General features: G+C 40.5%; 1 protein-coding gene across 2 annotated transcripts; it reads right to left on the reverse strand.

The window, feature by feature from the left end:
- Window positions 1-305: 305 nt before the first annotated feature.
- LOC121297226 (MAP kinase-activated protein kinase 5-like) lies at window positions 306-15,293 on the reverse strand. Of its 2 annotated transcripts, XM_041223389.1 has the most exons (14): window positions 14,553-15,293; window positions 11,727-11,800; window positions 9,922-9,997; window positions 8,709-8,806; window positions 7,625-7,733; window positions 6,990-7,079; window positions 5,862-5,957; window positions 5,285-5,365; window positions 4,669-4,856; window positions 4,416-4,536; window positions 3,816-3,946; window positions 3,066-3,181; window positions 1,390-1,494; window positions 306-854 (listed from the first exon to the last, which is right to left on the reverse strand). In XM_041223389.1, the coding sequence occupies exons 1-14, from the start codon at window positions 14,586-14,588 to the stop codon at window positions 760-762; spliced, it is 1,416 nt and encodes a 471-aa protein (XP_041079323.1). In that variant the 5' UTR covers window positions 14,589-15,293; the 3' UTR covers window positions 306-759. The 2 variants fall into 2 exon arrangements, with proteins under 2 accessions (XP_041079323.1, XP_041079324.1); XM_041223390.1 differs by lacking the exon at window positions 5,862-5,957.
- Between the last annotated feature and the right edge of the window lie 4,801 nt (window positions 15,294-20,094).

The following is a 20,094-nucleotide window of genomic DNA, read 5'->3' on the forward strand; positions in this document are numbered from 1 at the left end:
TGAGTGAATACAGGTGTTTTAGAAGTGATGAAAACAAATAAATTGAAGTTATGGTTTTCGCTTAATTCTGAACCCATCTGCTAATGCCTCTCTTATCAAATACAGTTTACTCTTCTGAACAGCTTGATACAAGCATCACATTCAGGCCCATTGAATTTGGAGAGAAGATGACCCCTAGTAACACCAGATCTCTACTAAGACCATCACTCGGTCCAGCTGGCGGACCTAGTACAGGGGTTTCACTGTTCCGGGTGATTCGTTATGCTTCGCCACAGAAATAAACTTAGAACGAAGGACCCAAAATGTGGAGGTGGGACAAAACCTGCCATTCTCCTTTTTATTAGGGGGTAAGGCTGGAAATGATACTCTCAAAGTACTGAACCTTTTAAATAATAATCATTTTAAAAAACAGATCTTTTTTTTCTTTTTTAAACATAAAAAAGCAGCACTAGGCAGACTGCTTCAACTAGAGTCTGTAAGAAGATACAGCATCCATGCCAAAGGGTCTAGAATTTAGTTTTCTTTTCTGCAAATGAAATTATATGCTTTCTTTTGCAATGTACTCAGCTATATTTTAAAAAAAAATTACCAGTCTTTTTTTTGTATCTACAGCTGCACAGCAATTGCGTGCAAATCCATGAAAAATGCATTATTGTTAAGTCCTGTACTTAATTTACATAAAAATGACTCTTTACAGTTACTTAAGAACAGTTATCATAAACCATAAAAAATAAAAAAATAATATAAGTACAGCACTTGCTACTGAGAGTCCTGCAAGGTTGTTTTTTCTTCAATGACTTGTTTAACTATTTCTGCCAGTTTCAAGCGATCCACTTTGTCTGAGAAGGCACGCCCTGCAACGAGAATTCAAATGTTTCAGCGGTAAATATACAAAGTAACGCAATTTAGATTTTTAGAGCGCCTTTCAAAACATTGATCCCAAAGTGCTTCACAGGAAAAGTCAACTTTTTGCATGCATGTGTTAAATCTATGTATACATTGTCTTTGTATAACACAATTACATGCACATAATTTGAAAACTTAATACAAAACACAGGGTTAGAAACTTCCACTGGTCCTGGGTTTCAGAAACCCCCATGTTTAGGTATACTATTGAAATCAACAAGACAATCAAGCCCCTGCTAAAAAACTGTTCTGAACTGATCACTCTTCAGTAAGTCTTGCCTGCATCTGTGGGTTGACTATAAGGAACAAGATGTTTAACAGGGGTTAAATAATATACTTAATTGATAGTAGTTTGGAAACCCAGGACTGGGTGCAGAGTTTCTAATCCTAAAAATGTGTGTTGTTTAAACCTGTTTAAGGTATTTTTGGCTGTAGGGAGGCCCCTGCTTATGTTACAGAGTGGTACTACAGCCGTGTCCATACCATTCCAGTTGAGGCTCTGCAGTGCGTCCCTCAACAGCTTGCAGTCCTTGTTGTACCTCCACGCCTCATGCACAACCTCATTCAGCTTCTCATCCTCGTTCTCTCCTGTAACGCAAACAGACTGGAAGTCAGCACAGCATGGATGGGATGAACTTGGCAGGGCATCTGAGGTGCAATTTCAGTGAGCACAGTAAGCTTGGCTTGTTGATTTCAGTAAGCCTGGCCTGTTGATTTCAGTAAGCACAGTAAGTCTGGCTTGTTGATTTCAGTAAGCCTGGCTTATTGATTTCAGTAAGCTTGGTTTGTTGACTTCAGTAAGCCTGGCTTGCTGATTTCAGTAAGCACAGTAAGATTGGCTTGTTGATTTCAGTAAGCCTGGTCTATTGATTTCAGTAAGCCTGGCTTGTTGATTTCAGTAAGTACAGTAACCCTGGCGTGTTGATTTCAGTAAGCCTGGCTTATTGATTTCAGTAAGCTTGGTTTGTTGACTTCAGTAAGCCTGGCTTGCTGATTTCAGTAAGTACAGTAACCCTGGCGTGTTGATTTCAGTAAGCCTGGCTTGTTGATATCAGTGAGCACAGTAAGCTAGGCATGTTGATTTCAGTAAGTCTGGCTTGTTGATTTCAGTGAGCACAGTAAGCGAGGCTTGTTTTCAGTAAGCTTGGCTTGTTGATTTCAGTAAGCATATTAAGCTTGGCTTGTTGATTTCAGTAAGCAGAGTAAGCTTGGCTTGATTTCAGTAAGCTTGGCTTGTTGACTTCAGTAAGCATAGTAAGCTAGCTTGTTCATTTCAGTGAGTACAATAAGCCTGGCTTGTTGATTTTGGTATGCACAGTAAGCTTGGCTTATTGATTTCAGTAAGTACAGTAAGCTAGGCTTGTTGATTTCAGTAAGCTTGGCTTGTTGATTTCAGTAAGCACAGTAAGCTTGGCTTGTTGATTTCAGTAAGCACAGTAAGCTTGGCTTGTTGATTTCAGTAAGCACAGTAAGCCTGGCTTGTTGATTTCAGTAAGCTTGGCTTGTTGGCTCACAAGTAGGTTAATGGTTTTATGGCTCGAAAAACACGAACCTACTTATCAGTAAGCCTATCACTGTCAGTGATATGAATGGCATGTGACTGTAAAGCTGAAATTGAGTTTTACTTGATAAAAATGTGCCCCCCCCCCCCCACTCAAATCAAAGCAAAAAATAAAACTCCTTAGCTGGCCACTAAATCCTTTTGGCAACAAGCCAAATACGTCAATACGTCAAATACACTACTATTCATTTTAAAAATTGTAATGAACAAATACACAGGTCTTGGCAATCTTGAAAACCTCTGACTTTAGTCAAATAGACATACAAGGGAATAAGGGATTTAGGCGTTGAGTGAGTGGCCTGCTGTATGTCACAAAGGGGGCACGAACGGTGATAAGCAAATGGAAACAATTATAATATACACCTTGCGGGTTTATCAGGATAAATAAGTTTGACTCTACCCCCTATTCACAGTGTTACAGTAGGTGTTTTCACTAGACAATTATTTTGGCTAAAGGATCATGACAGTCACAAAGGCAATCATTTGTTTTACTTCAAAATGTATGCGTGAATATTTGAATGATGGATGAGTTACCCATTCATTCATTCCTTCATAATGGATTAATTCATGTCACAATGTTGATGAGCTGCAGTCTTACCAGCCTGGGGCAGGATGCACTGTGCAATCACATCTCGCAGCTTCTCCAAAGCTACGTTCGAGTCTTCCGGCCCGTTCTCTGGGTCGTGGAAGAAAAACCCACTCTTGGGTTTCGTGCTGGGATAGAAAACAAATAGACGTGAACTTCTAAAAACAAGAAGCAGCCAAGAAAACCATGTCAATAGCACCTCCCGGTTTATAATACCATCTTGTGCATTGTTGAGTTCTCATTGGTATAAGCGCCTGTATGTACCTTGCTTTCAGCTTGTCTGTGGCTCGCAGGATGTTCCAGCGCTTAGGATTCTCCATACAATCTCAAAGCAGCTCAGTCAATATAAATCAATATTGGACAAACAGAATCCCCAACAACTCATAATGACGACTAATGCCATTAAAAAAAGCAGTTCAAATGATATTTAAAGATACACAATGTTTATCAAAGATTTTTAAGTAACAGTCAAATTGTAGAGATATCATTAACCTATTATAGTATCAGTCCCTTACAAACATTTATCAGCAATACTTACAGCTGCAGCATGAGGAACCGAATCCCATAAGAAATGCTTAAATTAGAGACTGGAACTATATAGAAAATTACAGTAAGTTCGGAGAGCTAGGAAGGACACCAGATCACAAGCAGATGACCAGATCAGCAAAAATATGTGAACTCTACAGGGATGTTTATACTCCAGTTGCCTGTAGTAATAAGATTTGATAGCAGTCCTTTTCTTGCTGACCCTTCTGTGCTCACCCCAGTAGTTTTCGTTTCCTCAGAATGGGGTTATTGACAGAGTTGAGCGGCTTGAGGCTGACGTTCAGATCCTGGATCCTCATGTTAGCGAGCTGTTCTGCGTGGGCTTGCTGAATACCAGCAACTACTGCCTGCAACAAGAGAACAACTCTGTGTTAAAGATCACACTTGATACTGACACAGGGAGAAATACGGGACTTGGTTAGTGCCCTTTAAAGATCAAGTCTAGGTAAGGTTTCAGAGATTCCTGAGCTGGCTCAAACTGTTGTGCAATAGACGTCATATTGCACCCCAAGGACGGAAATAATACTGAGTGAGACACCGCGGTTTCACCAATTCCAGGTTTTACTATGAGCTCCACAGTGTACAAGTAATAAGCTCAGGTGTGTCTTATTAAACTCATAACAAAACCAGGAAGGAATCAATCTGCAGTGCTGTACTACATGCACAATATTGAGAGCCATTGCACTTTAGCTTATTAAAACTAACTGGAATTAATTTCACAATGTCCCAGCAACCCCCGGGCACCACAATCCAACAGGGGTGTGTGAATTATTTTTCGTAAATTTCTGCATATTGCCATAAACAGAGCTGACTCACCTTGTCCATCATCATCTGTGCGGAAGGCAGCACGTTGTCCAGGGCCTCTGTGCAGTTCAGCCAGGGGTGATCCAGCACCCCCTCAATAGTGAGCCTCTCCTCTGGCTTCACTTTCAGCAGCCTGGGGAGACAATACAGCAACTACTGAGCCTGTGGATTACAGCATGCACTTATTCCAATCCCCCCACAATCGTAGGTGTCATTATTAGTACATCTTTAAGCACTGGCGAGAGGTGGGCTGGGGGTCACTCACTTTCTCACAATGTCCTTGGCCATCTCAGATATCTGGCTCCACTCGTCCTCGGGGAACTCAAAGCTCCCGGTCATGATCTTCTTGCGCATGTCCTTGGGGATGGTGCGGCTGTGGTGCTTGGAGTAGAACGGCGGGTATCCGCACAGCATCACATAGATGATCACACCCAGAGACCACAAGTCACAGCTCTGACCAACGGAAAATCAAACCAAGGAAACGAGAACAGGACTGAGCCACAGTGAGCAGCCACCAGATTCACAAATTGACGCATTCCTGTTTCATCACAATATACTCCAACTATTTTATTAAGAGATCTTCTATGGTATACTGAATAAACAATACAATCTGCCTCATGATGCACTTTCTAAAATGGAATAATCATCCATAACTTCAAAACACACAATTAAAATAGAATCTGTGCACAACAGCCCTAACGTTTGTCTACTTGACTTTATGTTTAACAGTCATTACTATATAGTCCCAAAATGTTGCAAACCGATTTAGTGAATTTTGGTGGGACAAAGAGGAATGCATACAAAGCCAGCAACACAACTTCTTGCTAATTCCTATAGAGTTTGCAGTTTTTGTCTTGTTCTACACTGTGCAGCCTGCTCACCTTGTTGTATGTGTAAGGAGTTGGTGAGGTAGGTATTATTCCAGATTTCTCTTTCTGGTGTCTCCTCTGAGCCTCCAGTACCTGCAGCAATGAGAGAACCAGTCACTCGTGAAGCCTCAATGGGAGTAAAGTCCTTTTTAGAAACTACTGTGCAAGAGGCGACTTCAGTTCAAACTGAGCTCACAGTCAACATGTCTGAATGCCTCCCACTGCATTGTCACTGGAGTACATAAACATTCTGGGCTAGATCCTCAAAACTATACACCATATCGTACTTAGCACTAATTATTCATGAAGGGAAAACACACCCAATAAAATTCCCAAACTAGAAATAAACAACAGATGTTTATCAGTTTAATGTGTTTTACGTTTCTTTTTAATTTTAGAACTAAAAATAAACAACAATTTGGAATAAATAACTGAGAATTTTGCCTGCGTCGATATGTGAAAGATGATGAAATCTCTCTCCGAGTAATTTTATTTTTCCTCAAGGGCCTGATCAACCTAAACATAGTTGCTGCTTCTCTTCAGCAGTGCAGGGAGAGGGCTGGGCTCTTAGTGCTGCTACTGCATTTACCTGAGGTGCTACATAATAAGGAGTGAACTGGGGAGTCATCAAGTCACCTTGGTCAATTTTGGCAAATCCAAAATCACAAAGTTTAACAGGGGCGTCCTGGAAAAGAGAAAAGACAGCGCTCAAACGATCCAGCACAGAGTTACTGGGATTTATTAAGTATATGAATGAAGTACAGGGAAACCCTGCTAACATCGCTTAAAAGGGTCTGATTTCAATATTGCGCAGCAACTTACTTAAAAACGGGCCTTGTGCTTTTCTGTCCTAATGTGATATAAAGTGAGGTGGAAATATGAGGGATATTAACCAGAGTCTGATGATATCCGAAGCAATGTTTGTCCCCATTGACTCACATTACATTCTGGCCGGGATAAAACTGGTAGGTGCCATTAAATGTTGAGGGTACTTGTGGACCAGGGTTGAAAAACACTGCTTTAAGACAAATACAAAAAGCAAACAGTCATCACAAGATTATCACACAGGGGTTGATTCTAGCGTGTGCGTATTCATTTGTCAGCGACAAACCTTCAGATTTGTAATAAGAGGGCGATGCTTTAGCATGGATACAAAACATGTGAAAACGACTTTCAGCTCAAAGCTTATCCCTGTTTTTCAACGAGCTCTTGTGAAAACTACTGTTTGTTGGATGAGGGCACAGAACACTTGGCAATCCCGCTGATGTTGAAAAGGATACTGCGGGAGTGTGTACGTGAAGGAGACAGAAATGTAAAGTAGCGAATCAGTTCTAACTCCACAGCAGAGGAACGATGGTGGACCTCCCTGCTATATCCAGGTCAACAGGAAAATAGATAGTTTGCAAACCCTTTAACCAGCCTACAAATCTAAAGAATAAGTGACCTACACGAAAGAAGCAGTTTGAGGCAAGATTCAGGAACTTGAATACAAATGTGAGAAAAACTGATTTCTAAAAAAATAAATTACGAATAATGAATATTGTATTGGCCTGTGGCAGCCAGCTACTTAGCAGTTACTAACGTGGCCCTCAACACGTTGATAGTGAGGATCACTGCTCTATACAGTGTGCAGTATCACATTAACTGCTCCTACAACACTGACAGTGAAGGTTCTTGAGAACAGAAGGAAACAGAAGAGTGGCTGCCTGGGACTCACCAATGAGTTGTCCTTGAAGAGCAGGTTCTCTGGCTTGAGATCTCTGTGAGCGATGTTCAGGCAGTGACAGTGCTGGAGAGCCTGAGCGATCTGCACACACAACAGGTCGCAATCAACAACTCTCCGGCTATTTCAGTCTGCACAGTTACACCTTTACACATTACATAAAAAAAGCATCAAATCAGGTGCCCACCTGCAGACAATCATATTAGTGCTCACTGTACGTCACTATAAGCTGAAGGAGCACACAGGATACAAAGACGCTCTAATAAAAACACCCTCAAGTCTTAAGACCTGGAATGAGGGACAAGATATCCTGCTCACGCTCTGCTGTCAACAGTCTATAGGAGCCTGATTGTTTGCAAGATGGTTTGGGACCCAATTTCTGCTGACAAAAGATTGTACTGAGATTGTCCTGATTTTAAACTACACAATACAAAATCAAAAGCGTCTAAAACAATCTACTGCACAGGATTTCTCTAGTGTCAGCGTCAACATGTGCCATTATTATCCCAAAGTGTAGAGATGGTCATTACTTATATTCCTTAGCATAAAGATGTTTGCGCAAATGCTCCTTTTAGGAAGATCTGTGTGTGGGTGTGGGTGTGGGTGTGCCTGCCCGCAGCTTCCCCCACCTGCTTTGTTACTTGGCTGGCCATTTTCTCAGTGAAGTGCCGGTGCTGGCTGATTCTGTGGAAGAGCTCTCCTCCCTCCATCATCTCCATGACGATCAGCAGCCGGGCCCTGAGAGTGCACAGGAGAACAGTCAGCAAGGAGGGGGTTGGCTTCGGACGGGGCTTTTAGCAGGATAGTTTATTTTAACTTCGGTAGCACATCGTTTTTTTTTTTTTTTTTAAAAACAGTTATTTTTATTAATTTTCCAATTGACCAATTATTACTCAACCTGGCTCACTGCTGCAACCCCCAAACTAGAGATGAAGATGAGCACTCGCGTCCTCCGAAACAAGTGCTGTCAGTGTTTTTTCACTCTGCAAGCCCTCCGTGCAGCCATATCCACAACTTACGTAGTTGGAGGACCATGCAGGTTTGAACTGCGTAACAGGCCAGCCCATAGGCACCCGGCCAGCCACAGGGGTCGCTGGTGTGCGGTAAGCCAAGGACTCCCCAGCTGACTTAACACCTACCCTGCCCGGGCAGCACTTGGCCAATTGCGCACCGCTCCCTGGGAACTCCCGCCCACGGTCAGAAGTAGCATAGCTTGGATTCGAACCGGCGATCTTCAAGCTATAGGGCACGCCCTGCACTCCAGGTGGAGTGCCTTTACTGGATGCGTCACTTGAAAGCCCTGTACGCACTGTTTTCTAAGGAAATCTTTGGGTTTTATATATACTCCCACAAGCCTGACTCTGTATAAGCACCTGAAGATCTGAAGATAAGTGCAAATTTAGGACATGTGGACGGATATGCTTGTGCTTAAGATAGTAACCTGGATAAATATCAAGTTTTATCCATTCCAGATTTTACTCTGAGCCTAATTACTTAAACTGATCAGGCTCAAAGTAAAGCCTGGAATGTGTATATACCTGAGGGCAACTGTGTACAATTAAATGGTGAAGTGGCCAGGGATTAAATTGGTTCAAGTCAATATTTAAACACATCCTGGACTGGAAGTGCCAAGGTAACCTAACCCGGTATATATACTGGGCATGTTATTATCAACCCCCAATTGTGTTAATTGTAAAGTGATTTATGTTTTACCTGGGACTGGATTCATGAGGGAACTGTACACTGTTAGCATAGACTTCTATAATCTGAACGATGTTGGGGTGACCTACACACATCATATGGAGTCGAACCTGTGGATGAGTCAGGGAACAAACAACAACAGGGTTACTATCTTTGCTAGATATAGTTTTGAGTCAAATGCCTGTCTGCTGAGCACATTTGTAAAAGTAGTCGGTACAGGAACAGGGACCTGACATTATGTTCTTTCAAAGGTTATTGAAATGACACAATAGCACCGAGAGCTGTGTAGCACAGAACAATGCCAATTTTGCAGTGTCCACCAAACAGACGGTCATGTGAATTAAGTGATCTGTTGCAGACATGTGCAACATCTTACTAATATTTTATAAGTTCAAGGTACAATGAGACTAGCATTCAATACTAAACAGTGAAGGTTACGCTCCGATTACTGGAATGGCCCTCCAGAAGTGAATATGGCCTCCCCTGACCCTAGCTGTCCCAGAGCGTGGCTGAGTAGCCAATGGTTACTCTACCACAGTACATTCCTGACAAAACAGCCAACTCTCCTAAAGGGGTACTACACAAGAGCAACACTATTCCCCAAGCTCCTCATTTACACTTCCAGACTTCATTAAAAACCTTGCTTTAATAGTCAAGGGTTATCCAAGTATATGTATGGCATTCTTGTTCTGTCTCCAATCTCTGTCCATGTTAATTATAAGTTAAGCCAGCAATCTTCAAACCGAGGGGCTCCATGCCACTTCACAACTCTAGGCTGTCTGTAAATGTATTTTGAAGTTCAGAAATGTATGAATATATATTTCAATATTAATATCTGTGTAGCATTTTTATATGAAGCACTAGCTGGTAGATGTTCTATCTGCGGGGCCCAAACCTAAACTCAAAGAAAGTAACAGAATATTACTGTATAAACAAACACAACATGCTGCAGTAAAAGATGCAGTGTCCCCTGTTTTAAAAATGTTTACATAGTTATAAAGGCTATGGAAAATATCAGCTGTCTGATTAGTTTGAGAGGCAAGGCTTAAGGGAGCTTATGTGCTGACAATACCTTTATGAAAGGAACATTTCAGATTTAAACTAAAAACTCAATAAAAACCTCAGATAACCTAAGCGATTCTCTTGCAGTGCGATGGTTTACACATTTTAGAGACGTGGTACAGTCCACACATGGCAATGGATCATTGATGGATTAATAACACACCTCATTCCGAGCTTTCGGACGGTCTATAAGTATCTTCAGTGCGAAGCGCTCTTGCGTCGATTTCTTCACACATACTCTGGAAAGAAAAAGCCAGTGTGAGTGGAGTGCAAATTCATGGGTTTGCACCTTAAATCAGTGAGGCTCAGTGGCAAAGGATGTTCAGAATTCATTATAAAATCCACAGTACATAAATGGAATACAGTATATCATGTCATATTTTATTGGTTCCAGGTGTCCAACGGATATGTAAAAATATTGTATTTCAGAGGGAAACTACGTTGTAGTTGCTTTATTAACATCAGGCCATTATAAATTAACAATGTCAGGTACATCAATGTGTCTGAAACACCAAAATGCAGTATTGCACATGTAGTATACAAACAAAATCAGTGAAAATTATTGCAAAACAAAGCACTGTAATGCAGTATTTGGCAATTCACAAAACAGCTTTCCAAACACAGTTCTTACCGTCTTCTTACTCTCAGTCTATGCCAAAGTAAATCGGACCGTTTTTTTTTTTTTTTTTACCTGTGCGTGTTAACCAGAGACACAAACAACCACAAGAAAGCGCTATGGAGGGCGGCAAAAGATCTCGCTTCAGCTTTTTAACAGAACAGTAATTCTGTGAATCCCTCGCTTTTCTTTTCTTTGATATGATTAAACCGGGCAGTCATGTGAAGTGACAGCACGTACAAAGTGAAACTGAAGTCCCAAACTCAGATTTTTCTTATTAGCATCTGCGGCTGAATCCATACTGTCCTGCTAAGAGCTGCATTTCCTGTTTCAGACCCATGACAAAATGTGCATTGATCTGTTTCCATCAGTGCCGTTCAGTTGGTAGCAGCGTGTGTGAATGACACACGGTTAATAGGGCAATCGGTTAACAGAGGTATCTGCCAGTGATTTCTATGATCAGTTGATCGCTCTCAAACAGACAAATAGCAAATGACTTAAAAATATTTACTTAATACTGAGTAAAAGCCGTGGAAGAGTGGTCACTGCGAAATGCTGCTATGAAAAGTAAACACCGCTGATCTTTACCTTTCAATTCAGTTGATTTTAACACTAGAAGCCCCGCTGCAGTCAGTTTGGCGGTTTTTGGTTTTAAAATGTAATTTTCTCCAGTTGTGTAATGGGGCTGTGTGTTCCTGTACCTTTCTGTCCGTATGCATTAAATATTCTCACAAAGCATGAAATGTGGGAGTGCAAAAATAAAGGAGATATATTACATTATACCTAAAAGCCCCAGAAGCAGTCACATTGACAACCACACAGAAAACAGTTGTATTGTGACTATACAGAATGGTATTCTACTTTATTATTTTTATTTACTAGTCTGCATTATTTACTACTCTCTGCCTGAGTGAATGACTGACAGTCTATTGTTTTTCAATCAGCCTTTTCAAAAGCTGGCGTCTGCTTGTCAGCTGTGCTGTTTTGGTCTGTCAATTAACATCGGGACTAGTGAAAATAAATACCAGAGACCGTGGAGTTTTACAATGCAAAGACGCCAATGCCAGGTTGGCAAGTGCAATAAAAATAAAGCTTCAGGCAGCTGTGCCCTGCGCAGAAAGACGGCGTGGAGATGCGCATTATCTGTATTGATTGTGAATAGCCTTAGACACAAGGTAAATAAATCCTTCTTGTATGACCATTCAGGCTTGACCAAAGTTCATTCCCAGGACTGCTGAAGGAAGCGAGTGCACAGCCAGGGCTGGGGGAGATGGAATTATTTTTAGCCAGCCTGTCACCTGAGAACAACATGGCAGCTTCAGAGCAACTCAATAGAAAAATGAAATCTCTACCTCACGGGACCACTGATTCCAGCACCCAGCTTCTGGGTCCAGTTGATATTGTATTCCTCTAAGATGGAGGTATCCTGTCACACAAAATAAAAAAAAAATGTAATAAAAACAAGCTGTTAATGCACTGGAACACAAACACACAAGACATTGTGTCTGTCTGTCTGTAAATAGTCCACTTCAGTTGTGGTGGTCACTGACAGACTAACCAGCCTTACCTTGAAATGGACATCAGTGCTTTACCTTACCAGAACCCCAGCACTCCTCAGAGGAGTATTTCAATGTATTTCAATGTATTTCATACACTACAAACTGCACCTTTGCCTGGAGACTTCAAGTTTAGCAGTAGTTGGAGTGCCAGCCCTACAGCCCATCTTACCCAATAACTGTGCACGAGTGAGGGGTTGATATTTAAATCCCCCCCCCCCCCTTGTTCTCTCCTATCAAGAACTGTGTGCCCCCCTGTGTATGTGAACCTTCACTGGCTATAGACACAGTGCTCAACAAAACATTACAAAAAAAACATTACAGTACAAAATGTCTTAGAAATGCAGCAAACATCTTAACCCTCCCGTACCTAAAGGTTAAATGACCACAATATAGGCCATTCATTCCTATGGTTTTCTATACATGTTTTCTATATTATATAGCTCTATTCGCGAGCATGTTATTTGAGGACAGTTGTTTAAAGTCATGAGTTAAAGTTGTATGTTCATTACTTCTTTTATAATGCTGTCAAGCAGATTGTATGATGAGCAGTGCTATGGCACTTTTCATTAAACTTTTTGTTTCTGTCGATTACATTTTTCTGGTTTTTGTACCAATACTGAGTGCAAAGTTTTCATTTCTAAAAAACTAACCTGCAGTCCTCCAGGACAAGCCTTAAATCTCAAGAGCCTTCCCTGGAAACAGCTCTGTCAGCCAGGTCAACCAGTGCTTGGCATTGCCGTGCTTGAACCCACGCTACCCACTATACAATGCGCCCCCAGCACACCAAAAAGCAAGAACCCACACATGGCTAAACACAGCAGGCACTCCTAAAGTGCTTGTGTGTGACAGCTCCCACAATAAAATACAGCAACTCTCCTTTTACTGTAGCCTACAAAGACTTAGCTGTGATCTGCCAAATCATAACGACAAGTACCCAAGCAACTGCCCTCAGACATACTGGTATGAGGGGGGTGCTCTGTTTATACTGCATTAACCCTCCTATTATGTTCAGAATTTAGGTACAGCTGTTAAGTTTTGGGTCATATTGACCCGACGCCATTTCAAACTAATTTAAACAGCCTTAAATTGATTAAATGTTTTTATTTGCAAAGGTGTTACTCTTTTAGTTAAGGAACTGTGATAAAACTTGTTTGTTTGACTGTCTGCCTGCCTGCCTGGGAGCTCCTCATTTTGGAATGTCTTTACAAGTGAGATGCTGTTGCAATATTGACAGAGAAAATTAGGCTCTACCTTGTAGATAGATATTGTTTGTTTTTTTGTTTATAAATATCTCCAGACAGGTGCAGCCATTTCCAGAGATAATAACACAAATATAATAATAACAAAATAACAAATTAAAGAAGTCTGTTTTATTCCTGCACACAAATCTACATAGATAAATGCCACAGATCACAGTGACCCAAAACATCTTATTTGTATACATGACCTGTGCTTAAAAAAAAAAACATCTCAAAAGGTTCTGTTTTCTGTGTATAAATTCATGACTCCAACTTAGGAAAAGCCATAAAATATTATATAGAAAATGAAAAGAAAAAATAGCATTTAAGCTAATTGGAAACTAGCGTCGGATCAAATCGATCCGAAACCTAACAGAAGGGTTAAGAAGTGTACTGCTTGTTAGGATTCATACAGAACTGTTCATTAATATGTCTCTCTTTATTTTATGTTAGTGTCCACGCGGCAGCTTCCTACTGATTATTGCCCTGAAGGAAAGTGACATAATCCCTCTACTTTATAACCCTATTACAAAGCAGGCAGCCTTTTTACATAAAACTCTTCAGCAATGGTTGTTGAGTTGTAAAGTTGTGGAGTTACAGTAAGTGTAGCCTCAACACAAACCTCACGCATGGAAAATCCTGGAATTACAGGTTTTATTTCACACCACCTTATGGTAACAAACATATATTAGTGTGAGTTTAATAGCGTGTTCTCCATACTAACCAATAGACAGGTAGTTTCAATATGTGGATTGGTAATGCACAGCAAGCCCACAGATATAAAATTATAGAACCGATTAAAAAATGCTGATTGTCCACATACTGTACATATTGCAACTTGGGGGATAACTGAAATATCTGAGAGGCTGGCACAGGATATACAGAAACTGAAACATTATTAAAAAGAACAGGCTTTTAATTTTAACAGAATTATGATGAACATGCAAATACAATCCTCAAGGAAAGAAACGGGTTCAGATCATACCATGCACATTCTATAGTGTGTCTGTCAGTCATTCCTCGAGTATTTCACTAATTGGAAGCTATATAATCAAACAGTGATTTACCCCCAATTAAACTTATTGCCAGTACGTTCACAACATAAGAGTAAACTAATACTAATACCGCAACAAGAACTGTCATAAAAAATGAACATCTGTGAAATCAACAAACACATGTGGTCACCTGAGTTCCTTGTCAGCCTGAGACTGGACTCCTGATGACAGCAGGACGGCTAACTTGAGACGTCGGCTTTTGTATCAACACCACAGCAGTCATTCGTCAGTTCAACAGTTCAAAGCTGACTCTGTCTACCATCCCCTTTCTACTGCCCGGTATGGACACGATCCTACAGTGTTATATATGAAAACTCAAACCCTACCTTAACTAACTTCTCCGCATTCTTGTCCTCCGACATTGTGCTGGCTGTGGTCCCGTGTGATGCACTTTCTGTTCGCACTGTCTGCACACATACGAAATGAAGGTTGGGGGAGGGTCAATCACAAGAAAATGATTGTTTTTGTTAATATTCAACCCAAGGCTAGAGATGACATTCCATGGTCTCTTGTCAGTCGTGGATCCCGTCCTTTGCAGGCGAGCTGCTGCTGCTGTTACGGCTGGTTTGGCTTAACGAGACAAAGAACTGCAGCCTGTGTGTATCAACATGGAGAGCGACTAGGGCCCGACTGTGTTAGCCAATACTCAGGAATCGCGATAAGACCCGTCACTGCCAGGGAGAGGGAAAGGGAGGCTGTGGACAGGGAGAAAAGCCTGGGTTCGAGTGCAGGAGGTAAGCACTCGGGGAAGGGAGAGGCAGACTCGGGGAGACCCTGAGGAAACCGGTAGGCTCACGTCGCCATAGATCAGTGAGGAAAGGCAGCGGACCCCGCTTGGTCAGGGCGAAAAAAAAAACCGACTGGGCTCAAAAAGAGACGCCCGAGCACCCGAGACTCATTTCGGATATGAAGGCCAAGCGAAGAGGGCAATTATCGGTTCGAAACCCGGCTTTGCTGGTTCTTCTGCTGCGTCGCTAATTTCTAAGGATTTCTTTCGCAATAGATACCGGCCGGTTCAAGAAACACGCCGAAGAAGCGCTCTCATTCGACGCCTGCCAAACAGTACAGTCCTAGGAAAGAAAAAAAAAAAAAAAAACTACTTGGTTGATTACAGAATATTACATTTTAATTAAGATTGTGTTATAAAAATTTACTTAAACTACTGTGTTTTTTTTTTAAATTTATTTATCATTTAGCTATGTTTTATTTTTTTCAGGCATTGCTAAGTCATCGTTTAAACATTATTCATAAGATAGGACCCCTTTAGGTCCATTGTGTTCAGCGAACAAAACAATTAGGTAATTATTATTATTATTATTATTATTATTATTATTTTGTTTAAAACAATTAAATCCGAAGCGAAACGTTAGGTTAAACCATTATTGCATTAGAAATGTGATAGATACATAATAAGGGAGCTGGACAGATAGGGGAAAACACTGTACAAAGCAGCTACACAAAAAACAAATAAAACAAGCATTCAAACTGGAAACAAACGTTGTTCACTAATTATATATATATAGTATGGATATATCAATCACAGTGTTCTTAGCATCTTAGTATGTCATCATGTACTGCCGCACATCAGTCTTAAGAAAGCACGTTTGGAATGTTCTGCTTGGGTCTATCTGAACTCATCCCAGGTGTGCTCAATGGGAAAAATCAAAAGAGAGTAAGCCTGATTCAATGTAATGACGAATGATGCACTTCTTTAGCGCCTCTCTTTCTCTATACCACAAAGCTTCTACCAGCCCTGGGTTAGTCTGTCATCTACAGATCTGTTCTGTGATTAACAACGATGGAACTTTTCAGCTATAGTTAGGAGTTCTTGACAACGTATTCAATCAATCAAACATTAAAACCTAGCCATTAATTAGTAACTCAAGCAAGCATGCATTAATATAATGCGTCTTCAGAGCAGCACAGGCTTGGTAAATACAAAAGCCTTATCAATCTAGCATATACTTGGGACTAGTATACAATTACAGACTTGGTGCCCTGTGCCTTTTAAAAACTTACAATCAATCTCTAGACAGCAATTTGAACAGATTGTAGAAGGACAAAGTCCAGAGTTATGTGTAACCAGGTAGCTTTTCTACAAGATCTGTTAATGTGTTACAGTCTGAAAACTTGTTTGGAAATGGAGAATTTTGGCTGTTTGAGTGGATAATTGCATTAAAAGAACAGGATTGTTTTGACATGTCCCACTTAATTAAATGGGGAAATGATATATGTGTGTATTAATATGTATATATATATATATATATATATATATATATATATATATATATATATATATATATATACATATATATACATATACACACATACACAGTACTGTGCAAACGTTTTAGGCAGGTGTGAAAAAATGCTGTAAAGTAAGAATGATTTAAAAAATAGACCTGTTAATAGATTATATTTATCAATTAACTAAATGCAAAGTAAGTGAACAGAAGAAAAATCTAAATCAAATCCATCTTTGGTGTGACCACCCTTTGCCTTCAAAACAGCATCAATTCTTCTAGGTACACTTGCGCAAAGTCAGGGATTTTGTAGGCATATAGTCAGGTGTATGATTAAACAATTATACCAAACAGGTGCTAATGATCATCAATTCAATATGTAGGTTGAAACACAATCATTAACTGAAACAGAAACAGCTGTGTAGGAGGAATAAAACTGGGTGAGGAACAGCCAAACTCAGCTAACAAGATGAGGTTGCTGAAGACAGTTTACTGTCAAAAATCATACACCATGGCAAGACTGAGCACAGCAACAAGACACAAGTTAGTTATATTGCATCAGCAAGGTCTCTCCCAGGCAGAAATTTCAAGGCTGACAGAGGTTTCCAGATGTGCTGTCCAAGCTCTTTTGAAGAAGCACAAAGAAACGGGCAATGTTGAGGATCGTAGACGCAGTGGTCGACCAAGGAAACTTACTGCAGCAGATGAAAGACACATCATGCTTACTTCCCTTCACAATTGGAAGATGTCCAGCAGTGCCATCAGCTCAGAATTGGCAGAAAACCGTGGGACCGTGGTACACCCATCTACTATCCAGAGAAGTCTGGTCAGAAGTGGGCTTCATGGAAGACTTGCGGCCAAAAAGCCATACCTCTGACGTGGAAACAAGGCCAAGCGACTCAACTATGCACAAAAACACAGGAACTGGGGTGCAGAAAAATGGCAGCAGGTGCACTGGACTGATGAGTCAAAATTTGAAATATTTGGCTGTAGCAGAAGGCAGTTTGTTCGCCGAAGGGCTGGAGAGTGGTACACGAATGAGTGTCTGCAGGCAACAGTGAAGCATGGTGGAGGTTTCTTGCAAGTTTGGGGCTGCATTTCTGCAAATGGAGTTGGGGATTTGGTCAGAATTAATGGTCTCCTCAATGCTGAGAAGTACAGGCAGATACTTATCCATCATGCAATACCATCAGGGAGGCATCTGATTGGCCCCAAAATTTATTCTGCAGCAGACAACAACCCCAAACATACAGCGAAAGTAATTAAGAACTATCTTCAGCTTAAAGAAGAACAAGGAGTCCTGGAGGTGATGGTATGGCCCCCACAGAGCCCTGATCTCAACATCATCGAGTCTGTCTGGGATTACATGAAGAGAGAGAAGCAACTGAGGCTGCCTAAATCCACAGAAGAACTGTGGTTAGTTCTCCAAGATGTTTGGGCCAACCTACCTGCCAAGTTCCTTCAAAAACTGTGTGCAAGTGTACCTAGAAGAATTTATGCTGTTTTGAAGGCAAAGGGTGGTCACACCAAATATTGATTTGATGTAGATTTTTCTTCTGTTCACTCACTTTGCATTTTGTTAATTGATAAATATAAACTATTAACATGTCTATTTTTGAAAGCATTCTTACTTTACAGCATTTTTTCACACCTGCCTAAAACTTTTGCACAGTACTGTATATACATACATATATATATATATATATATATATATATATATATATATATATATATATATACACACACACACACACTGCTGTGCAAAAGTCTTAGACATGTTGCATTTTTCTACTCTGATGCATTATGAGCATCAACAATTTACTCAAAGCCTCCACTAGTGTTTTCTACTATTATAACAAACTTGACTTGCATAAAGAAGGAAAAACATTGAGTGAAATAGCTCGCATCACTCAATTTTCAAGGTGTGGTACCCAAAGCATAATCAACAAGTACAGAGAAACATTATCTGTAATTGACAAACCCAGGGCTGGAAGACCCAAAAAGCTATCTAACAAGGATGAGCAAAACTGGAAGATACTATCCTTAAGGAATAGAAAGAAGACACACGTTGAATTGACAACAGAACTGGCAGAAGGCACAGGTGTCGTTGTCCATCCATCAATAGTCCAAAGCATCTTTGACCATTGTTCCATAGTCCAATTTCTGTGTTCCTGTGCATATTTTTGTCTTTTATTCTTGTTCCCCTTTCTTAACAGAGGTATTCTTACTGCAACACACCCTTTAGGTCCCGATTTCGAGTGACCTTTGTACCGTTGATTTGATGGACAACGACACCTGTGCCTTCTGCCAGTTCTGTTGTCAATTCAACGCTTGTCTTCTTTCTATTCCTTAAGGATATTATCTTTAATTTGCTAATCCTTGTTAAACAGCTTTTGGGGATTTCCAGTCCTGGGTTTGGCAATTATTATAAATTATATTTGGTATCACGCTTCTTTGCACAATGAACACATCTTCCACATCGAAAGTTACCATATCTATCGTTTTTTTATTTAAAAAAGGAAAACTGCTGTATACCAAAAAGAGCACTTTTTTGTTGTCACTTAAATGTGATGCAGCCTTTGTTGTCAGTCAGTAGATATTTCCTGAATTATTTGTAATGGCTCGTAATGACAAAGCTATAATTAGCAGCTATCCCTTTAACCTTTGTAGCAGAAAAGTGGATTAAATAAAAGCCATTGGCATAGCAACAGGTGTGTGAGTTTTAAGAGGCCTTTTTGCCTTTGCTCTGCTCTTTGCTGTAGATTCCTCATCGTTGAGGTAGAAAAGGCAGCTATTTATATCCAGATCCAGCCTTTCAGTGTGGGGAACTGCTGCTGGGACCTGCAGAGAAATCAGTAGGACATTATAAAAAATGCTATTTGAATTTTTTTTTTAAAGGCATTCTATTGCCTCTGTAGATAACTTTTTGTACAGAAAATGATGTTAACTGACAAAACAAGAATACTGATGCCTGACAGCAATCCCTGAAATGGATGCATGCATGCTTTAAATGTTAAAGTAATTGTCATTGTTTACAAAGCACTTCTTGAAATGAGACCCTACTACCCACTGCATACAGTAGAACTGTACTTTTTCATACCTAATATTGAGGGCTTGGCGGTAATGGCAGGACTGTTTTGTTTTGCACTAATGCATGCACTCATTGACAGGCCAGGTTGCTAGGAGACAGTTCAATACTGATAAGTGAAATGAAAAGAGCTGCAGGCAGACAGGAAGGACTCATTTCAGCTCTAAGGACCACTTCATTTCTGGGTTTAAAACAAAATGCCTCGAATCAATTTTTCTGTAGGCAAAAAAATCATAGAAGATGGACTGTGTCAGTGATCTGAAATGTTGCATTTCTATCCTAGGATTTGTCGATGTTTGGGGTGGGGGGGGGGGGGGGGGGGGGGGGGGGGGGGGGAGGGGGGGGGGAGTGCGTTCTCAACGGTGCCAAGCCAGTTAGTAGTGCATTCATTTAATAATTTTGGGCATTGCCAAAAAGAAAAAAAAATCTGGGGACTGTTTCTAGTGAAGATTTTTTAAAATGGTTTGAAAATATAAATCTAGTTGGTGCCCTATTCTGTTCACCAAGTAGGTCTCCCAGATGCAATTACGCTATAGC

The sequence above is a fragment of the Polyodon spathula genome, chromosome 22, assembly GCF_017654505.1.
Source record: "Polyodon spathula isolate WHYD16114869_AA chromosome 22, ASM1765450v1, whole genome shotgun sequence".
NCBI lineage: Eukaryota > Metazoa > Chordata > Actinopteri > Acipenseriformes > Polyodontidae > Polyodon > Polyodon spathula.

Coding starts and splice junctions, on each gene's coding strand:
- LOC121297226 (XM_041223389.1), bottom strand. CDS start 14,588: ATGTCGGAGGACAAGAATGCGGAGAAGTTAGTTAAG. Junction 7,080..7,624: donor CCAGCCAAGTAACAAAGCAG/GTGGGGGAAGCT, acceptor TTGTGTGTGCAG/ATCGCTCAGGCTCTCCAGCA. Junction 3,947..4,415: donor CACAGATGATGATGGACAAG/GTGAGTCAGCTC, acceptor CTCTTGTTGCAG/GCAGTAGTTGCTGGTATTCA.